The following is a 20,940-nucleotide window of genomic DNA, read 5'->3' as shown; positions in this document are numbered from 1 at the left end:
TGACTTCATTTATTCATTCAACAAACATTTACTCCATCCTCTGCTGCTTACTAGTTACTGTGCTGGGTTATTGGAATTCAAAATGAGTTATACCAACTTCCTACCCCTATCAAGGAGCTCACAGTCTAGGTCATTAAAAATGAGTGTTGAAAGGATCACAGTAGTACTCAAAAGGGAGATTTTGAGTGCAAGAGGAGGACTTCCTAACCTAGACTGGTGAGTGGGCTGCAGAGAGCTTGAAGGAAGAGTCAGCTGGTCAGGGTTGGCTTCCAGGATGAAGTGATGATCTTACTCCGAATTTAAAGGCTAAAACAACCCTGCATTTAAACTTAAACCCTACATTTAAACTTCTAAACAACAAATCTCTGAATTCTACAAGAAAGACTAGTGTCTTTCCCTTGCTGTTGAGAGGGCTTGGAATTTCTACTTTTTAACCCTGAGGTACACGTGGAGAGTTGTCAGACAAATTTGATGTCAGGCTTGGGGTTTTTGGAAATCCATTTTCTAGTGCTCAGGGCAGCCACATGTCATTTTGAAAGAGCTCACCAGTGGGCTCCCACCCAGACACTGTTAATGTTCTTTTCAATGGGTTATCTTCCTGACTTGTCCCTCAGGCTCGTATCTAAACCCCACTCGAGCCCCTCCCCTGCCCACCCACCTCGGCGGAAATAAGAGATGACCGCAAAGCTGGAAAGGACATCAGCTGGCTGGACAGATGGCCTGGGGGACAGCTCAGCCTCCTTCTTGTACAGGGACTGGTGGGCTGGAATTTCGAAGCTTCAGGGGCCAGGATGGCTTCACTGGTCGTTTAGGAAATGAGCCAAGAATTACAGAGGCCAGAGGGACATAGCAACAAAACACATATTCTTTGTGTACCATAGGACACGTTTGCTAAAAACGTAGCCCAATCTCAGGCTGTCTGCAGAGTGCACATTGAAGGACAGTAAAAGTGCCTGTTACTTCATGGTTGGGGAGAGAAATGCCCTCTTCAAGAAGAGTTCCTTGGCTCTCTGAGGTTGCGGGTGAGCACTTGGTTGACCTAAGAGGAGGCAGCAGACATTTCATTTCATGCTGTGGCAGAAAGGGAAAGTAAGTCATGTGGGTTTAGAAGTAGTGCTGACCTGTGGGATCCCCCGGCCTTCTTCCCTCTTTCCTTTCTCTTCTCTGCACCTCCATAGTCATGCTTATCACTGTGGGTCTTTGAGGATCTGGGTGCATCCCTGGATTTGCCCCTCTGAGCTCTGAGCCAGCCCCTGGCCAAGTCTGAGCTGGAAGAAGACAGACGAGCTTGTCATCAAGGGCTCTACCAACCAGAACTTCCCAGAGGAACGTGGGGGAGGGGGTTATGCAGAGCACCCTTGAGAGAACAAGAATGCTTGGCCTGAAGTATATATCTGGAGCACTAGCTCATATCTCCAATGGGCAAATAGCCTCATTTTCTAAAATTCTACAATATCTGAATGCAGCCACTTTTTTTTTTTAACATTTTATGTATATTTTAAAAATTGTAGTTGATTTACAATATTGTATTAGTTTCAGGTGTACAGCATAGTGATTCAATATTTTTATAGTCATATTCCATTTAAAGTTATTACAAAACAATGGCTGTATTTCCCTGTGCTGTACAATATTTTGTGTTGCTTATCTATTTTATACATAGTGGTTTGTGTCTCTTAATCCCATGCCCCTGTCTCCCCCACTGCCCCTTGCCCACTCTCCTTTTTTAAATGGCTAAATTTATTCACCTTTAGATACATATTCTATCAGAGATATTTTTAAATTTGACTGACTTTGCTAGATTCTCAGTATAAATCAACATCATAGACACTAGCTGTTTAACCCCAATTGATAATTTTCTTTCTTATAAGCAGGCAGGCAAGAATATTAACAGATGTTTATCATTAATATTTCCACAATCAGTTATGTTAAGAGTTTTCACGTAATACAGGTTCCTGTTTTCCTGTAAGGTATTAGGACCTCTCAGAAGAGCTTTATTTATTTAACTTCTATAAATACAACCATTTCATGCATTGGTATCTCCTTGAAAAAGGGCTTCTCAAGTTACTCTCATAAGTAGAAGCCTGATTGCAGTCAAGGCTTCTATCCAAAGATGGTTATCTACTTTGTGAATCAATTTGTAAGTACTGGAGGGGGCTGTGTACCCAATCTCCTCTACTCCAGGGAGTCCCCCAGTCTCAGAAATTGGCTTGAGCCAGGAGTCAAAAAGGAAAGTCTCCAACCTAATTCGTGAATGTGGACCTGGTTATACTGTGGGGATGTTACCTGCTAGAGAAAACTGAAGATGAGCGCATGGGAGCCAGGTTGACCCGGGCATTTCTTAAAGGTGAAAGCAACAAGGCCCAACCATTTCCTTTCCAAATGAACTTCAAAACCCAAACTCAAGTGGAGCTGGGCTGTGCCTAGGCTTGACTCTGTGCTCAGCTTTGGGCTGGGCGACCCGGCCTCACTCCCCACTCCCACACCCCTACCAACATGTGCCCCGTGGAAGGGCCAAGCTCTCTCAGCACACAGAGGAGGATCGTTCTTTGGTCAAGGTCATATTAGTTGCTCCATCAGCCTCGGATAAGTTCTCAGGGCCTATTTGTAGCATCAAAGCAGAACGTATTTTGCATGATCTGTTCGGGTTTCCTGTTCATCTTGAGGTCTCATGAGCATGAACCAGCGAAGGTTTCCTGGAGACTTTGGGATGAATTTGAATAAGCCCAGGCTCTGGAGTCTCTTAAAAGGGTCACCTTGGGTGGATCTCTTACCATTTCTGAGCCTCAGTTTCCTCATTCACCTGCCTTGTCATGTGACTCCTGAGAGGATTATTATGAGATAATGGGCTAAAAAAATCTTTCTACAGGCAAAAGCTTTAGACCGTGCTCTACCATTGTTAGTTGCATGGTTTCAGATGTTCTTGGCATGTTTCTTACTCTTAAGAAACATTTAGCCCTTAATCTTACCCCTACCTTATCAGGCAACAGTTTTCTAAAGACACTCATTTTCAGTAAAAGTTTGATCACCTTTCCCAGCTATAACAGGGTTTTGATTTCAACCACCATAATCCATTTTGCTTAGCAGTGGTCTCAGTCCTGGCTGTGCCTTGGAACCACCTGGGAGCACTGACAGCATACAGACACCTGGGCCCCACCACAGGCAACTAGGGCAGAGTTTCTAGAGGTAAGGCCTAGGCCATGCCCAGTTTAGGAACCCTCCTGGGTGATTCTGCTCTATAGCTGGGTTGAGTACCATAAGGGATCACGAACAAAACCTGTAGCAAACAGACCTATTTCCCTCCATGGATCCTTATTTACCCAAAAGTGGTACAAATAAGGAAAAGTTGCTTAGTAGGAAAGGAACTTTCCTGCTACATCAACTCTAGGAGCATCTTCCATCTAAATGAGGCTTTGCTGGTCATTGTAATAACCACCATAGAAGCCATTCATTTTTCAGCCAATTTAGATAAAGTGTACCCCCTTTCTCCCCCCAGTTTTCCTTCTTGAAGAGATTCTGTAGTAGTTTAGGATCTAAAGTGAAGCCCGTTCCTTCCACTTCTTGGTCCTAAGCAAGCCCTCTCTCTTCTATAGGAACATATAGGTAGCCACTGGGTTGGGAATATGAAATATATAGCACCAGAGCTAACAAGCAAAGCTGGGGGATGAACTTTCCAGGCAAGGACACCACAGTGAAGAAACGCATGGGGAGTTGACTGAGGGGGGATTGTAAGTGCCGGAAAGATGCTCACAGGATTATGCTAATTAAGGATTAAAGATTGGCCCTCTGGAGCCGAAGGAAGGAGTGCATAGGTCTCAGTGAGTAAAACAAGTTGCCTTGTTCATTGGTCAGGAAAGTCTTCAAAGTCAGGTCCACGAAGGGTCTGTATTCCTGGAGTCACTTGGTGTTTATAGTTCTTAAACAGCTTCAGCTGGAATGGAGAGTTGGCGTGAAACCCGTGGGCAAGTCCTCCTCTAAGGGAGAAGAATATCCCTTTCTTGATGACTTTACCAGGACCCCTCCCAGCCGGGCTAGGGAGGGACCATTCCTGCAGGTGCCTCTCCTCAGATGTGCTGAGCCTGCACACATCCCTGCCTGGGGTGTCAGCACGTGACCTTCTCCTTTCCTCTCAGGTCAAGCACGAGCTGAGAGTCTTGTTTTTGAATAAAGATGCAAGAAAAAAGGGGAGCACTTTCTCACTTTTTCATTCAGGCTGTAGGAGTCTCATCCTTCTAAATCCCAGAACTCCAGAAGTTTTATTGTTAGGAAGACAGAATATCACATCTTTTTTCAATTTTTTTCTTCCACCAATTGCATTTTTGTAAATGGGCACAAATGGAACAACCGTAAATGCAGAGAGCACCTTTCAAAAACAAAACAAAACAAAAGCAGTCCCTTGTAGGCAGCTGGCCCCAGAATTTGTCTTTTCATCAATCTCCTTTAGTTTATGTCCATTTTTGCATTTCAAGAACAAATGTTAAACTTTTGCTATTATCTTTTTTTTCATTCCCCAACACTTCATGGCCTGAGTACAGTTGTTTTTGTCTTCTGTGTATTTTTAAAGTTGTGATATAATTGACATATAACATTGTATTAGTTACAGGTAAACAAGTAATGATTTAACACTTGTATATATTGTGAAATGATCACCACAATAAATCTAGTTAACCCATCACTACATATAGTTACAAGTTTTATTTTTTCTTGTGATGAGAACTTTTACGACCTACTCTCTTAACAACTTTCAAATACACCATGCAGTATTAACCATAGTCACCATGCCGTGTATTACATCCCCAGGACTTATCTGCATGTATTTTATAACTGGAAGTTTTGTCCTAAGGTACAAACTTTCATGTATTTTTAACTGTCGTTTTCAAATTTAGGTTCTTTGTTATCTAGATAATTTGTGTGTGTGTGTAACCTTCTGTGAATGCTGGCGGAAAATCTTGTGGGTTTTTTTGTTTTTATTTTTTGCTATCAAAGGTCTCTCACCCACAGGCCAACAGCCACAGCTACAGCAAGCGCTCCATCAGTGTTTGTTGAACGACCACCTTTAGGAAGAGGCACTCTGTGATTCCTCCTGCAGCATTGCTGCTTTGTCTCTGAGCTGTGATGTTGTTCACTTTTTTTTTGAAAAATGTGCTCATTATTTCAAACATTTATTTAACAAATAGTGAGTTTCTACCATGAATCAGACGTGAGGGAAACCCGGGCAAGAAACTTTTGTCATGTACTAATGTAACAAATAATTGAGTTTCCCTGAATCCTTTGTTTGTTTGTTTGTTTTTTATTGAGGTAAAATTCACATAACATGAAATTAATCTTTTGAAAGTGTATAATTCAGTGGCATTTAGTACATTCACAATATGGTGCAACCATCACTTCCGTCTAGTTCTAAAGCATTTTCCTCACCTCCAAGGAGACCCCGTACCCATTAAGCAGTCACTCCCCGTCCCCCCCGTTCCCCAAGCCCCTGTGCAACCACTAATTCGCTTTCTGCCTCTTATGGATTGTTGCTTGCTCTTTGACTAGTAAATTTAAAAGGAATGATGGTATTGCATTTTCTATGTTGTCACTTGCCTAAGAATTCTGGGCACTCCGTCCAAGAGCAGCTTAGGTTATTCCCCTGCTCCTGGACCAGGAGGTTGTAGCGTGGAGCGGTGAGTGATTTTCCCCATTGTCAGTGGATAACCCTCTAGAGGTGAAGGCCAGTATGCTGGAGACACGACCATCAGATGGCCAGAACATGCTTCCTGATGCCAGGATGCTCTTCCTAGGATGGTCGGTCCTGATGTTATACCACTGCCACATATCTACGGAGCGCGAATCAAAGGCGTGGAAGTGTTCTGTCCTCTGGACCCCCCGCCTCCCTATGAAGCTGTGGTGAGCCAGACGGACCAGCAGCAGGTACTGTCCATAGAGTTTCTCTTTGGTACATTGACGGCAAGTAGGAAAAGCAGCCACACAGAGAGCGGGGTGGGGAAGGGACCATGCCCTGTAGATCTTTTCAAGTTCACTCCAGTCCAGATGATGGCTGAGCTGAATATCAACAGACAACGCTCTGTTTTCCTGTGTTGCAGGGATCTTCGTTCCAAATGCCAGAAGGATCAGGAGCTGCCACCAGCCCTTTGGAACCGATCTGCATGCCAGTGATTCAAGGTAATAAATACATTCTTGCTGCCCAAACTCATGATTCAGTAGACTAAAAATGGTAAGATAATCATCTGTACGATATTTTGTTGGAGGTCAAATATTCTTGGAGCAAATGGTTCAAGCTATATCCTTTTTTCTGGGTATAAAAATATTATCAACTCTTAGGGCTTACAAGTAGGAAATAATATGTGAACAGAAATAAAGATCTCTTTAGAATCTTTTATGAATAACCAGACTTTTCAGAAATGGATTACAGAGTTTAATTTGGTTTTCCTGTGTTTTCTGATCTAAGATTTTTTTTCTCCTGTTAAAATAAGATAAGCTCTTGTAAAGAGACAAAAAGAGTTTTACCTATTGCAGAGTGATTTGCTGATTTATAACTAAGGACCCAGGTCATACTACCTTCACATGTACTGAATGCTGATTTGCAATCCTGCATTAAATACTAGAGTCCGTTTACAGTTATCCTTGTAACCTAAGGGAACATTGTTACTGCTTTCTCTCTTTGGAGAGGTTTTAAATGGCCCAGAGAACTGTCCACAGGACAGAATTGCAAATGGTGATAAATAATGGATCAACTTTCAGCTATTTTAGGTGGAGGTAATTTTTCAGCAGCGCCATTTAGAATGGATTTCTGCTCTGTTCACCTTCCGTCTTAAGTAGAATTATGCAGCAGGGTTCTGTTTCCTAAGTATGTTTTTAATTCTTACATTTCTTAAAAAAGTTTCCCAAACCACGAGTCAGGCTCACAAGTGATGGGACTTTATTTTCCTGAACAGCAGTCATCCAGTTCCAGAGTGCTTTGATTCATTTAGTGGCCACTGGCTCTTTAACTTGGCTTTCCGGGAGTTTCCCAACCTAGCCCGTAGACACACCCTCTGCTTGCATTTGGCCTGCAGCCCCAGGGCAGCCACCCCGCCTGTACCCCCATCACCTTCCACCTAATCAAGGTCAGCCTGAGTTGTCAGAAAGGGTAAAACGGCTAGGACCTTTCCGATGCTGCACGAGGCTGCTCCACTGGAGAAGACGCCAAGCACCTTTAGGCATTTTAGCATGGCTTCTTTTTCTGCTCCTGGATTTAGAGCTTTTTGTTCGTTTGTTTTAGGTGTGGAGGGGTAGTTTGAGGAGGCAGCATTTCTCACGGTGCTGCAAGATAAAAACTTACTGGGCCCACAGCCTAAGCAAATATTATGAACTGTATTACCCTTGTCCCAGAAAGTTTGGGCTCACAGGTGTTTCCTGCCCAGCATGTTGAAGGTGCCAGCTGAACAGAAATGATTTCTGTTTCTCCTCTTTAAAAAAAAAAAAAAAAATCAGGTGGGGACAGTCCTAACACACCTAGAGAAGAAGGCGCAGCCATTTCAACTCCCAGCTCCAGCCAGCTGTGTCCGGCGAGGAACCGGAGAGCTCTCCAGCCCCCGAGGACGAGATCCAAGAGTGACCCTGTGCTTCATCATTCTGCAGAGAGAGGTGATGTCATTTCCCAAGTTCTTCGCAGGGCACTGTGCTTGTTCGCCTATAGGTGCCGAGTGGCTCTGGCCACCCAAGGCCCTGGGGTTCAAGAGAGAGCTTGGAGGGGGCCTGACAGGTCTTGGGAAAATCAGGTATTCTGCATGCACGTTAAGGGTAGACATCTACCATGTCTTTTAAGGCTGCTAAGAATTTTTCTTGTCAAGTCACTGTCATCAGAAGCGTTTGGTTGCACGTGATACTGTGCTGGGTACCACACGAAGAAGACAGTGCAAACCTAGTTCTGATTCCTAGATGCTCCCAGTCCTGTGGGAGAGAACATTCTCTCTCCAGGAAAAAGTCAAAGGGGTGTATTTTTTACCACCCTCTTCTGAAATTCAACACTAGTTATCTTTTTACTGTGCATGAGTAGATTGAATTATTTAAATCTGACCTTGCTTTAAGAACTTTGGATAGAGCGAAGCTCTCACACTCCATCTCTCTCCCTTTCTGTTTTGAGTTTGTTTGTGTATAGATGTTATTTGAATAATTTTAAATTTTAAATTTTTTTAATTAAAAAATTTTTTTAACTGAAAATAACATTGAATCTTCTTTTCTGAATATATGGCTGCCTGAACATCTTCAAATACCTCTTCCTTGTAGAGAATTGTAAAAAAATAGAGGAAATAAAGGAAGAAAATGAAAGTCTGTAATCCCACCAGCACAGGCTTCTTTCGGTGACTTGTCCTAACAGGTTGCCTATGCTGTCTTCAAGCTCTGTGCAAATACAGCTTTGCAGACCCTCTGGTCCTGCTCTGTCCCGGGCCCCACGTCACCTCCTAGTTGTATTCTGTCCCCCTGACAGCCTGTGTTGTTTGCTACAGCTCTGGACTGACCGTGTGGGAGCCAGAGGGAACACTCCTCTTGTCTCTCCAGCGGCTTCTGAGCGGGGAGGAGTCCTGCCCGGGACTGAGCGCCCTCTGGCCCCTCAGCTCCCCGGACCTGTCTTCACCGTGGGGTTCTCTGCCCCACCTGGCAAGCTGAGGACTCGGGATGGCCACCTGCAGCTTCCACAGGAACTTGGCTGTCTACACAGCTTAACGAGATCTTTCCAGAACCCGCTCCCCTTCTGCAGCGCTGCAGGGGCAAGGATGACACGTGTTTACCCGTTGGAGTCCTCTGCTGTGGAAGGGACCAGGTCGCCTTCAAGCGACAGTGGAGTCCCTGACTCTGTCCTCACACATGAGTGTCTGTAGTGAGTGTTCCGCGAAGAGTCAGGTTCTCTGTGATGTGCACGTGGCAGCCGAGGAAGACAGCTGCCAACCCCTGTTTAGAACTCCTCATGCCTGCCTTTCTCCAGAGGAAAAGGAATGCTCCCCTTCCTCCACCTGTTTTCCCACCCCCCGCCTCCCTTCTTCCTTGAATATCTAAATTCCTGCTTGTCAGACCTTCACAGACTGAAATCTCCAGTGTCGTGTACCCTGAAGGCTGCTGGCTGGCTTATGAACATGTGGAGACCAGGCCTGATTTCACTTTACCCATCTGCCAGTGCAGTAATGTTCTGCCAGTCCTTATACCCTTGCTGAAGTAGTAGTTGTGGAAATTAGCCTGTGGTGGATTTCCCAGGCCCTCTGTTGACTTCCAGAATGACGTGTACTTTTTCTGCACTAGATTTCTCTTTCTGTAATAGTCAGCCCTAGCGCCGCCTCCCAGCCATGGTGTGACGTCGATACTATAAGTCAGTACAGTGCCCCTGAGGATGTTTAGGACAAAGGTACAGTCAGTGTGAGCAGAGCATTCCATTCATGCCACAAGTCTCGTCTCTCCTCAGTTCCTCTCTTCCTGTGGCTTCTTCATCCTCTCCCCAGAACATTCTTCCATCAGTCAACTGTGTTTTTTCTGCCTGCCCAAACCATCCCTATGTATTGGTGATCACCCCCATGAAACCATTGCTCCATCATGATTTGCATTCTGGATGCTCTTCTCTGTCATCTCTCTTTACCTTGATGGTTGCGTTTTATGTGGCACAATAAAATATTTGGGGGACGTGTCCTATTGAAATTACACTTCCAAGGAGTAAGCTCGTGTCGTAGGTGTTAGGGTTTTTTTTTCTTTTTTTTCCTCCTGCAAGAGGAAAAGCAAGATGTGCATGGCCGTCAGCATTTGTCACATGTTTTCCACATGGAATTTCGTGGTTTGTGCTGTTTCAAGTACAGATGTGTGTTCACGGGGCTTGGCCAAAAGGTGCGTGTTGTTTGTCTCTGCCCACAGCTGTCCCCGTGCTCAGCTGTGAAGCCGCGACTCAGACTGAGGGAAGACCAGACCTGGCTGCGGTGACCTTGAGAAGAGGGTTGAGATCCCGGGCTTCGAGATGCAGACCAAGGTCTTTAATAGATTACAAATCTTACATGGACACCAAGTTGCTGGTGGCGAGGTTCCTGGAGCAGTCCTCCTGCAGCATGACCCCGGACATCCATGAACTTGTAGAAAACATTAAATCTGTTTTGAAGTCCGATGAGGAGTACATGGAGGAAGCCATCACAAGTGCCAGTTTTCTAGAACAGGTAGTTTTATTATTAATATCAGGCATGAATCCGATGACTTGTTTCCATAGCAGCTGAAGCGGCTTCTCTGGTTTCCTGTCGAAGGCACAGAAAGTCCATGGTCACTATATCAAGGGGAATGGGGTTAGGAGGTGTGGGGAAGGAGAGGAGGAAGTTGCGTGCTTTCTTTTCACATGTGACTTTGCCACAGCCTTCTTGGCCCAAGAGAAGAGAAACCGATTTTTCCGAGATATGGAAGCATGCTTGGAAAAAGAAAAGGGAGCAGCTCAGGGATGAAAGCAAGGGCTATGGGCAGCGTGGAGTACATTTAACATTCCATTTCCTAAGTTGAACGTTTCCCTTGATCTGGCATGTTTTTTCAGCCCTTCAACCATGATGGACATATGTGAATTTTAATACTGGCAAGATTCTGGGAGCCATTTACGTTCCCATGAAATGTTTGGCAAGATTACCTAAGCTGATAGACTTAAAGGAACGAACACCTTTTCCCTTCCATTTATTAAAAAACACACGGCAATCCCCAAACAAGTAGCCTGTGAAAAGATAAAACCGGGCACGTAAATATTCCACTTGCGTGTCAGGTTTCTCATCTTTAAAGTGAAGTGTTGGACTAGGTGGTCTCTACACCCGTATCTCTGAGTGAATGGAATTTCCCTCTGACGAGAAGTGGGAATGGGTCGCAGCTTTCCTCACCCACCTCTTTCAAAAGCAGCGTTTACCTTTTGGGTGTTTGCTCTGTAGCTCCGTGTCTGTGGGGTGGCCGTTGGAGACCTCAGTGCGCAGTGGCTCACGGGTGTTACTCGGCTGTGCCTGTGGGTTTTACGTGCCCATCAAATACTTCTTGAGTGGAGTTGGCCTGATTCTCAGGGTCATTGCCAGATACTGGATCCTAGGTACGTTTTTCAGGCAGATTGAACAAATCCCCACCTCACTTTCCTTTCTGTTCCCCTTCCCACCTGCTGACCTCTTCTTACAGAAGCCAGAAGCCAGATTCTGTCCCATCCCTCAGGGGACTGTGGGGAGCAGAACAGTCTGATTACTCGTGTGAAGAGGTCCATGAACCATGGGCCCTTTTGTTGTTTGCTTTCTAAAAAAGTGGTCAACCAGTAGTCCTAGGTCAGGCTCCAGTTGGTAGCCTGTGTAGGAGAGAGATTTACACGCACATGTCCCTGGTCTCCTCCAGATGTCATTCCCTGCCTCCTTCCCTCTGTTCACCCCAATTGCCTGAAAAACAGAAGCAAGTATTTGGAGCTGCCAAGTTCTGGTGAGGTAAGAGCTGGAGCATCTGCAGAGCTGTGGGTCTGGACCTTCTGCAAAGTCTTGCTTGATGGAAAGTAGCTTTGGGGAAAGAGAACAAGCACTTATGGTTCAACAGATGCTATCGCTATAAATGTTTGCGAGGTCTTTGTGCACAGACTGGATCAAAATTCAGGTACAGGGATTGTTGCAGTAGACTCTGGGCCATCTGCCGGGGCTTCCAGAACTGGATCCCAGTGGTGAGGTATCATAATGCCACACCATCCCCCAGACAGAAGGAGGCAGGGACAAGGGCAAGGGAGCTTTTATTTCTGACTCTACCCAGCTTTGCACATTTTCACCTTCTCTAGTATTATTGGGATGTGTTTTTATATCCATTTTAATTTTTTACCAATATCCAAACCACTTGTCCTAACTTACCATGTAATAACAGTAGACATCTATGAATGTTGGAATTTTCTTCTTACTCAGGAAACAAAAACAGCCTTAAAGACAAATATAATAACAGAGTGTTAGAAAAATTTGATGTCCCATCTTTTGGGGGGATTAACCTTTTAATGACCTTAAAATCTCAGAATGGTGGAAACTAAACAAAAAGACATCCCAATGATCGTTCTGTGATGTTAGATGGTAGTAAATCACTTGAGTTTTTCCCAACATGCTAACAGCAATATAGGTCATACAGACACGACTGTGTAATTTTAAAAACTGTATGTACACAGCAGTTCTCCTCTTATCAATCTCAGTTGGATCGGGGATTGCCCATTTTTGCTGTTATATGATATATTTAAAGTTTTAAAATGTTTTACAATTTTAATATTTAAAATGTGCTGCATTGCAAAATAGATCTAGCAGTAGAAACATTCTTAACAGCTTTTACAAATAAATTGGCCTAGTTTTTATGTTGTTTTCATGTTTTTTCTTAATTGAAGAGTTATCAGATCAATTAGAAGCATCATTAGTTTTAGCTGACATTTTATAAACTTAAGCAGACCGATGGTTTTACAATTTTCAAGTATATTGGGATCACCTGAGTTCTTGTTAAAACTACAGATGCCCAAGCCCCGTTCCAGATTCCCCTGTCAGAATTGCTAGGGGGGAGCAGGGAATCTACTTTTCTGACAGGCTCCCCTCCCCTCTCGTGATGTGCAGACCCAGTGAGAATCAGTGGCTTAGACCACAGGGAAGTTGGGGAAAAAGTGATGAGAAGAACGTTAAATATAAAGCAGGAGATTGCAACAGACAAAGAGTTAAGCATGGTAGGTCTACAGCTGAAACAACAGAAAATTTGGGGTATTTCTTAGGAACTTCAGAAAAGAGGCAACATGTTAAGAGACTCTCTGGAATTCCAAGTGGGTTCCACCTTGGGAAAACACCCTTTTTTCTTTCCCAAGGCGACTAAACTAAATATTACATGGATAAATGTAGGAGGCAGGTCTGAGGACCACATCTGGTGAAGCTTAATCTCTTTGTCACCCTGTTTATTCTCCCAAAGATCATGGGCCCGATGCAGCCCAGCACTTCCAGGGCCCTCGTGCTGCCCTCGAGGAGACAGCCTGGCCTGCTGCACCTGCGGAGTTGCGGAGACCTGAGCACCTTTGTCCCCGCGGGGAGGCCGAGAGCCGAGAGGAGGCCCCGGCGAGCGGAGGCTGAGAGGCCACACAGCCTCATTGGCGTCATCCGAGAGACTGTCCTGTGAAGCTGCGGGGCCCGGGCTTCTGAGGAGCAGGAAGAAAGATGCGCCCTGGAAGGCACCCAGGGCCTCTGAGGGGATGGATCCCCTTCCTAACCCTGTAGTTTCTTGGCTGGGAGTAGGGGTCCCCCTCTGGGTACTCCTCAGAAAGGGGGGCGCTCTGGAGAACATTTATTCCCGTTCTTTGGCTCCCCTTTCTGCCGGCCAAGGGCACTCGAGGAGGAATGACGAGTTATTCCGGACCCATTTGGCTTTTGGACGCGCAGAGTTGGAGGCCGTGAATGAAGCCGCATCTCCTTCTCTGCCCGGGTCTGCCCTGCTGTGGGCGGAAGCGGCTCAGGATTCTGTGCCCGCCGCGCCCCTCGCGGCTCCCCTCCTCACTGAGTTCTTTACCTGGCTGGAAGGGCAGATCTGCGGGGCGGCTGTTTATTTGCTGCCAAGTGAGAGTGGAACTGGCACGGAAGCAGGATGATTAACCCTGATATACTGCGATGATCAAGGCTCATGTGAGGTCACTTTCAAATCACACTCTCTTTAGGAAAGACAGGAAACTTGTTTGGTGACACATTTTATTGAAAGACATTTAGGGAGAGGATTCTTGTTGATTCCATTTATTCATGCTTGCAAAACTAGAGACAGCTAAGGCAGAACTGAGAATAAAAGTGTTTACCTTGGACTTCCGGGCTCACTGTGCAACATTTGTTTATGCTTAGGTGGCCAGGCCTTACCTTACAATGGGTTTGGAACTTGCAACAGTGGTGGCCAGGGGGTCAGGTCCGGGCAGGCCACCAAAGCAGCTTAATCTCAAAAGCACCCAAGCCCCGTGGATAGCAATGCATCCTTCATCCGTTCAGTCAGTGCTTGGCTTCCCTGAGCTGCCTTCTCGTGGGGTCATGAGCAATAAGTCAGTAAAGTGGTTACAGATTGAGGATTAGTGCTAAGGAGGATGGGGCCATTAGAGAGGGCTTCTTTGAGGAAATGACATTGGAACTGGACTGGACTTTGAGGGTCAGGGAAGAGTGTTCCAGGCAGAGGGAACGGCCAGTGCAAGGACCACGGTAACTGCAGCCCCGAGCGAGGGGAGAGGTGAGAGGAGCCTCAGGCTGGATTTTTCTAACAGTGAGATATGATGGAAGAGTTTGCAACAGAAGAGTGCAGATTTAATTATATTTCAGATGATCACCATGCCACGTGGGGACTAGTTTAGGTCAGGATATGGGATAAAGTGGCAGTGAGGAGCTAAACAAAGAGGCTGTACACTGTGAAGCTGGCTGTCCCTGTCGGGTACCGCCTGGGCTCCGGGTACTATGCTGGGGGCTTGACAGTCTCATGTCACCCTCGCAACAGCCTAAGAGGTGGAAGCTGTGATTGTCCCCATTTTAAAGATGAGGAAAATGAGGTTCAGTACCTTGCCCAAGATCACTCACAAGTTAAGCACTAGAGATACCATTCTCACCCAAGCCGCCCGTCTCCAGAAAGCACTCCATTCCTTGACCTCCCGAATAGTAGCAGTTTGCCATTTCATGTTTCTGTGAGAAAGTGGTTGCTGAGACTTCTGGCTTGGTTTGTGGAAGCACAGACTTCCCCAGCTCCAAGACAACAAACAAGGCCAGAGTGGGAATTGGGGTGAGGTCAGGGCACTGAGTAAAGAAGAGGGGAAAGACTGGAGGCACAGAGCTGGGGTGCCTCTGTGTTCTGGGGGAACACAAACTGAGGGCATCACCTGATGCCTATCAGCAGGAAGTGAAGACCTATCTCAGCTTTGAAGAATTGTCCCTCAGCCTGGGGATAGTCCCATGTATTTCCATGGTCTGAAGGTATTGGTGAACTCAGAAAACTGACTTTTGTCTTCAAGGAATATTAAAGTAAAAAATATATATTATATATTACAATATATATTTGCCCTGGGAGGGAACTTAGAGGCCATGCAATTCATCTCTCTATTTGCTGGGTGTAATATACTTTAAAAAATTATTTATTTTATTTTTATTCTTATTTTTAATTTTAAAAAAAATTTTAATTTTACTTTTTTATTGAAGTATAGCTGATTTACAATGTTGTGTTAATTTCAAGTGTATAGAAAAACGATTGTTATAGATTTTTTTTAAAGATTTTTTTCTGTTGTGGACCATTTTTAAAGTCTTTGTTGAATCTGTTACAATATTGCTTCTGTTTTATGTTTCGGTTTTTTGGCCGTGAGGCATGTGGGATCTTAGCTCCCCGACCAGGAATTGAACCCACACCTCCTGCATTGGAAGGTGAAGTCTTAACCACTGGACCGCCAGGGAAGTCCCCTTTATTTATTTATTTATTCTTTTGTAGATTCTTTTCCCTTTTAGGTTATTATAAAATAGTGAGTATAGTTCCCTTTAATATACTGTAAAATACGTAGGCATTAATAATGTGCTATTTATGTGTATGTATAACTGAATGTACCACGGAGGGCAGCTCTTTTGCACTTAGAGCATCTTAAGAATCCAGTCCAGACGTGGTAACAAAACATCTCAAAGGTACTTATCAAAATTACACCAGAGGGCTTCCCTGGTGGCGCAGTGGTTGAGAGTCCGCCTGCCGATGCAGGGGACGTGGGTTTGTGCCCAGGTCTGGGAGGATCCCACATGCCGCGGAGCAGCTGGGCCCGTGAGCCATGGCCGCTGAGCCTGCGCGTCTGGAGCCTGTGCTCCGCAATGGGAGAGGCCACAACAGTGAGAGGCTTGCGTACCCCCCAAAAAATAAAATAAAATTACACCAGAAGGTTGACTAATTGGCATGAGAGGTGTTTGGAATACGTTTTCACTGGGGAAGTAAGTGATGTTCAAGATCTTGCTAGCTAGAAGCACTGGACAGTCGTCAGTGTTACCTCCGCACCGGTGCGGAGTGAGAGGCTGGTCCCTACTTCAGGAGACTGTCATGGCATGGAGCAGGACACAGGCTGCTCCTCCAGAATACTGTTGCCTCTGCCTCAACCTTTCACGCAAGTTGTGTGTCCCAGTGTCCTCAGACAGAGCAAGTCTTGCCCAAGCTTACAACCTATTTCGTGCACACTTGCCAGTGAGCTTTTGTGTCTGGCTGGCAGAATTTCCCCAAGACTTGCTTTCTCTGGAATGTCCCAACAAACGGTGAGGGGTAGGGAAGGGGTCCATGGCCCCTAACTGCCTGAGGTAGCCCATATTTACCGAAAGAACCAGCATTTGCTGAACAGCCACATTTGCTAGGTCTGGTCACTCTACCCCTTCAGTTTGCAGATGGGGAAACTGAGGCAGAGAGCTAAATACAGAGCAGCAGCAGGAGACCAGTGCTTCCGGCTCCTGGACTAGGGCTGTTGGTGCAGGTCAGAGCTTCTCACTATTTGCGATGAAGAATCAGTTTTTTTTCCCTCCAATCTGTCACAGACCAAAAGCTTTTGTAAACTATAACAAACTGACTAAAAGCTATCTTAGCTCAAGCTGCTATAACAGCATACTGTAGACTGGGTGCCTTTAACAACAGAATTATTTATTTCTCACAGTACTGGAAGCTGGGAAGTCCAAGATCAAAGTGCTGGAAGATTCAGCATCTGGTGAGAACAGCCACCTTCCTGGCTTGCAGACAGCCACCTTCTTGCTGTGTCCTCATGTGGTAGAGAGAGAGGGCTCTGGTCTCTTCATCTTCTTAAAGGGCACTAATCCCATCATGGGAGCTTCACCGTCATGACCTCATCTAAACCCAGTCATTTGCCAAAGGTTCCACATTCAAAAACCATCACACTGGGGATTAGGGCTTCAACATACGGATTTTGAGGGGACATAAACATTCAGTCCATAGCACTGATTTGCCAGGAGAAAGAAATAACCGTAATATAAAAAAAGACATACAAAATACAACCCACCCCAACCTTGTATTAAATAAACTTTATTTTTAAGAGCAGTTTTAGGTTCACAGCCAAACTGAGTGTTCTCATAGACCTCCTGCCCCCCCACAAGCACAGTCTCCTCCACAGTCCACATCCCTCACCAGAGTGGTACATGCGTCATAATCCAGCCTACACTGATGCATCATCACCACCCCAAATCCATAGTTTACACAAGGGTTCACTCTCCGTGTTGTATATTCTGTGAATGTTGTATATTCGTGTTGTATATTCATGAATAATGACATGTATCTACCATTAAAATATTATACAGAATAGTTTCTCTGCCCTAAACATCCTCAGTGCTCCCCCAATTCATCCCTCCCTCCCTGGAACCCCTGGCAACCACTCGTCCTTTTACTGCCTCCATAGTTTTGCCTTTTCCAAAATGTCATATAGTTGGAGCACACAGCAGAGAGCTTCTTCCGATTGGCTTCTTGCACTTCGTCTATAGGCATTTGTTTCCTCCATATCTTTTGGTGGCTCAGTGGCTCATTCAACCCCCTTATTAAATTATTAGATTCAATAGTCATAATAGAACTCTACCCAGTTAACATTTCAAAACACCCTCAATCTGAACTTGCTCTTGTTAGGGACCAGGAACAGAGAGTTCCTGGCTTGTGTGCAGCCCACAGTTTAGGTGGTTCTGGTTGGGGTTCTCATTCTAGCCTGAGTTTCCCAGTTCTGTGTGATTCTGTGTGGACATTGATGGATGGGAAGGGATTAATGGACTGGGAAGGGGAGGGCAGGAAGACACCCTTCCCTCTGCACCCACGTGTCTCCAAGGGTGGCTGACAGCTAAGGCTCCCCTCGCAGAGAAGCCCACACCGAGAAGGCCTCAAGCTTTGGTGAATCCCTCAGGATTAGGAAGAACTGGCAGAGGAAAGGGGTAGCTGTTGCCTCCACCCAGCAGGAGAGGAATTGGGGAAGCATAATAAAGGAATGCATCTCCACCTCCCCCCAGGCACAGCTGGATGCAGAAGAGAACAACAAAGGGTGGGCGAGGCTAGGGGCCTGGGCAAGGGCATCTTTGTTTACATGGTTTTCATCTCTGGGGTTCTGCAAGGGAAGCCAAGTCTGGGGCCAGAATGTACCACATTTCTTCCATTTCTCTCTCTCTGCAGGAGCTTTCATCCTCTCATTCATTCAGCTGGTATTTATTGAGCTACGGAGTAGCAAGCCGTGAGCCAGGTGCTGAGGAGAGAATGCTGAGTGGTGAGAGGGGGACAGACCAACAATAATAATAATAAATGCAAAGTTACATTTCTCTTGCCTGCTTCTCATAGCTCTGAGGGACTGTTCCAAAGAGGTAAGGTAGGGGCCAGGGTATATACGAGTTTTTGTTGAAAAAAACATGTAGTACAACATCAAAAGATTACTACTGACTGATCACAAAAAACAGACATCTCAAGATAATGATTTCAGTGTTTTTCTATGTGTGAGAAGATGCAAAGTCCTGGGCTCCATTGACAGTATTCCTTAGATAGGCATCTTAACTATCTAGAGCTAGTATCCTGTTTTCCTCCACCCTGAATTCTCCTCAGTGCTCACAGTTCGGGGCAGCTGCAGTGACTGATGACTTGATGGCGGGCAACATTCTTTGTTTATTGAAATGGCAGGCAACATTTTTTTTTTTTTGTCTGCAGAACTATGGGAAGGTAAAGGAAACACCACTGGAACCCACGGGAATTGAAACATTAACACCAGTGTATCACTGCAAAATAGTAATCATGACTAACATTTATTATGAGCTATCTTACTAGCAGGCAGTCTTCACAATAACCTTCATAATTCTCCAGTGTATGGTCAGGCCACCCAAGATGACTGTTCTCTTGATCTCTGTATAACCCCTGCTTGCCCAATGCCTGCTTCACCTACACTCTACTTACCTGACTGATCTTTTTACATACTCGCCCCAGGTCCCAGCTGGGGATTGTTCTTATCTAGGGGGCAGTGAGGGGCTTGCCCTCTGCCGGTTTCCCTGGTAACCAATGAGCGCACCTGCTGTCAGTCCCCCTATAACTAGCGTCTCCCTCCCCACCCGGAAGCGCAGCCTGCTTCCGTCCTGCTCAGTGTCGGCCGCACGCGGTGGGGTGTCTCTCCAGGACCTTGCTCCAGACAAGTAAGCTCCCCCTTCGGTTAAACCGTTGATGTCTCTGTCGCTGACCCCGGGCTCTTTCTTCGGTCTTGAAGCTGGGCGAGTACAGGCCTTGTAGGCCCGCGGGGTGCAGCCCATTAATTGGAGGAGCAGCCAGGACACCGAGGAAGCTCTAGTGAGCGCTGAGATGTGGGGAAATACCGGACGGGGAATGGAATGTTGCAAGGGCCGTCCACTAACTCCTGTGGCCCAGAAGTTCCAGGGGTGATCCTGAAAGTTGCGGGGGAAGTCCCAGGGTGGCCGTCCACCAGTATGTGGGGCTTGTGGTGGCTATCCTTGCGGAATGGGGGCTGCCAAGAGATCTGGAGAACAGTGGCCCCTAATGGCTCTGCTGTTGCATCCAAGTGAGCCTTTTGTAATTGGTTTAATTGGTTCCTGTCTAGAAGAAACTGGTATTTCTCTTCTTGTGCCTTTGAGATGTAAATGACTTACCTGGGCTCTCAGGAACTTTAATCATGTGTGATCTCTAAGACTGAAAGGGAAAAAAAGAGCTTTTAGGTAAACTCTACAGGAATAATTATGTTTTGGGAATGTCTATCTAAAATAATCTCTCCAGATTTTGGAAACTTGAAACTAAGTTTTTGGTTTTTTTAAAAAATTGACTTATAGTTGATTTACAATGTTGTGTTAGTTTCAGGTGTACAGCAAAGTGATTCGGTTATACATAGATACATTTTTTTTAGATTCTTATATAGGTTATCACAGAATTTTGAGTAGAGTTCCCTGAGCTATACAGTAGGTCCTTGTTGGTTATCCATCTTATACATAGTAGTGCCTGTGTGTTCATCCCAAGCTCCTGAATTATCCCTCCCCTCCACATTTCGGCTTTGGTAACCATAAGTTTGTTCCCAATATCTGTGAGTCTGTTTCTGTTTTATAAATAAGTTCATTTGTTATCATTTTAAAAAAAATATTTAATTTTATTTATTTATTGCTTTGTTGGGTTTTCGTTGCTGCGCGCAGGCTTTCTCTAGTTGTGGCGAGTGGGGGCTACTCTTCTTTGTGGTGCTCAGGCTTCTCCTTGCGGTGGCTTCTCTTTTTGCGGAGCCCGGGCTCTAGGTGCTTGGGCTTCAGTAGCTGTGTTGCCCCGCGGCATGTGGGATCTTCGTTCCCTGACTAGGGCTCAAACCCACGTCCTCGGCATTGGCAAGCGGATTCTTAATCACTGCGCCACGGGGAAGCCCTGTATCATTTTCTTTTAGATTTCACATATGAGTGATATCATATGATATTTGTCTTTTTCTGCCTGACTTACTTCACTTACTGTGATGATCTCTAGGTCCATCCATGTTGCTGCCGATGGCATTATTTCATTTTTTTATGGCTGAGTAATATTCCATTGTATATATGTACCACATCTTCTTTATCCATTTCTCTGTCAATGAACATTTAGGTTGCTTCCATATATTGGCTATTGTAAATAGTGCTGCAATGAACATTGGGGTGCATGTATCCTTTTGGATTATGGTTTTCTCTGGATATGCCCAGGAATGGGATTGCTGGGTCATATGGTAGTTCCGTTTTTAGTTTTTTAAGGAACCTCCATACTGTTCTCCATAGTGGCTGCACCAGTTTACATTCCCACCAACAGTGTAGGAGGGTTCCCTTTTCTTCACACCCTCTCCAGCATTTATTATTTGTAGAGTTTTTGATGGACATTCTGACTGGTGTGAGGTGATACCTCATTGTAGTTTTGATTTGTATTTCTCTGATAATTAGTGATGTTGCGTATCTTTTTTATGTGCTTTTTAACCATCTGTATGTCTTCTCTGGAGAA

General features: G+C 45.3%; 1 protein-coding gene across 3 annotated transcripts in view; it reads left to right on the top strand.

The window, feature by feature from the left end:
• Nucleotides 1–15,284, top strand: part of ENTREP1 (endosomal transmembrane epsin interactor 1) — a 75,603-nt gene extending 60,319 nt beyond the window's left edge. Inside the window, exons 7-11 of one of the 3 annotated variants that reach the window (XM_030877036.3) lie at nucleotides 5,778–5,907; nucleotides 6,081–6,159; nucleotides 7,471–7,623; nucleotides 9,874–10,166; nucleotides 12,919–15,284. In XM_030877036.3, coding sequence (XP_030732896.1) covers nucleotides 5,778–5,907; nucleotides 6,081–6,159; nucleotides 7,471–7,623; nucleotides 9,874–10,166; nucleotides 12,919–13,122 — 859 coding nt within the window. In that variant the 3' untranslated portion in view covers nucleotides 13,123–15,284. The remainder of the gene's footprint in view (nucleotides 1–5,777; nucleotides 5,908–6,080; nucleotides 6,160–7,470; nucleotides 7,624–9,873; nucleotides 10,167–12,918) is intronic. The other 2 variants (XM_030877038.3, XM_060300865.2) reach the window with 2 other exon arrangements.
• The last annotated feature ends 5,656 nt before the right edge of the window (nucleotides 15,285–20,940 follow it).

Source organism: Globicephala melas, chromosome 6 (assembly GCF_963455315.2).
Source record: "Globicephala melas chromosome 6, mGloMel1.2, whole genome shotgun sequence".
In the NCBI taxonomy this organism is placed as follows: Eukaryota; Metazoa; Chordata; class Mammalia; order Artiodactyla; family Delphinidae; genus Globicephala; species Globicephala melas.
Note: the sequence above shows the minus strand (reverse complement) of the source record. Positions and strands in the feature narration are given on the sequence as shown.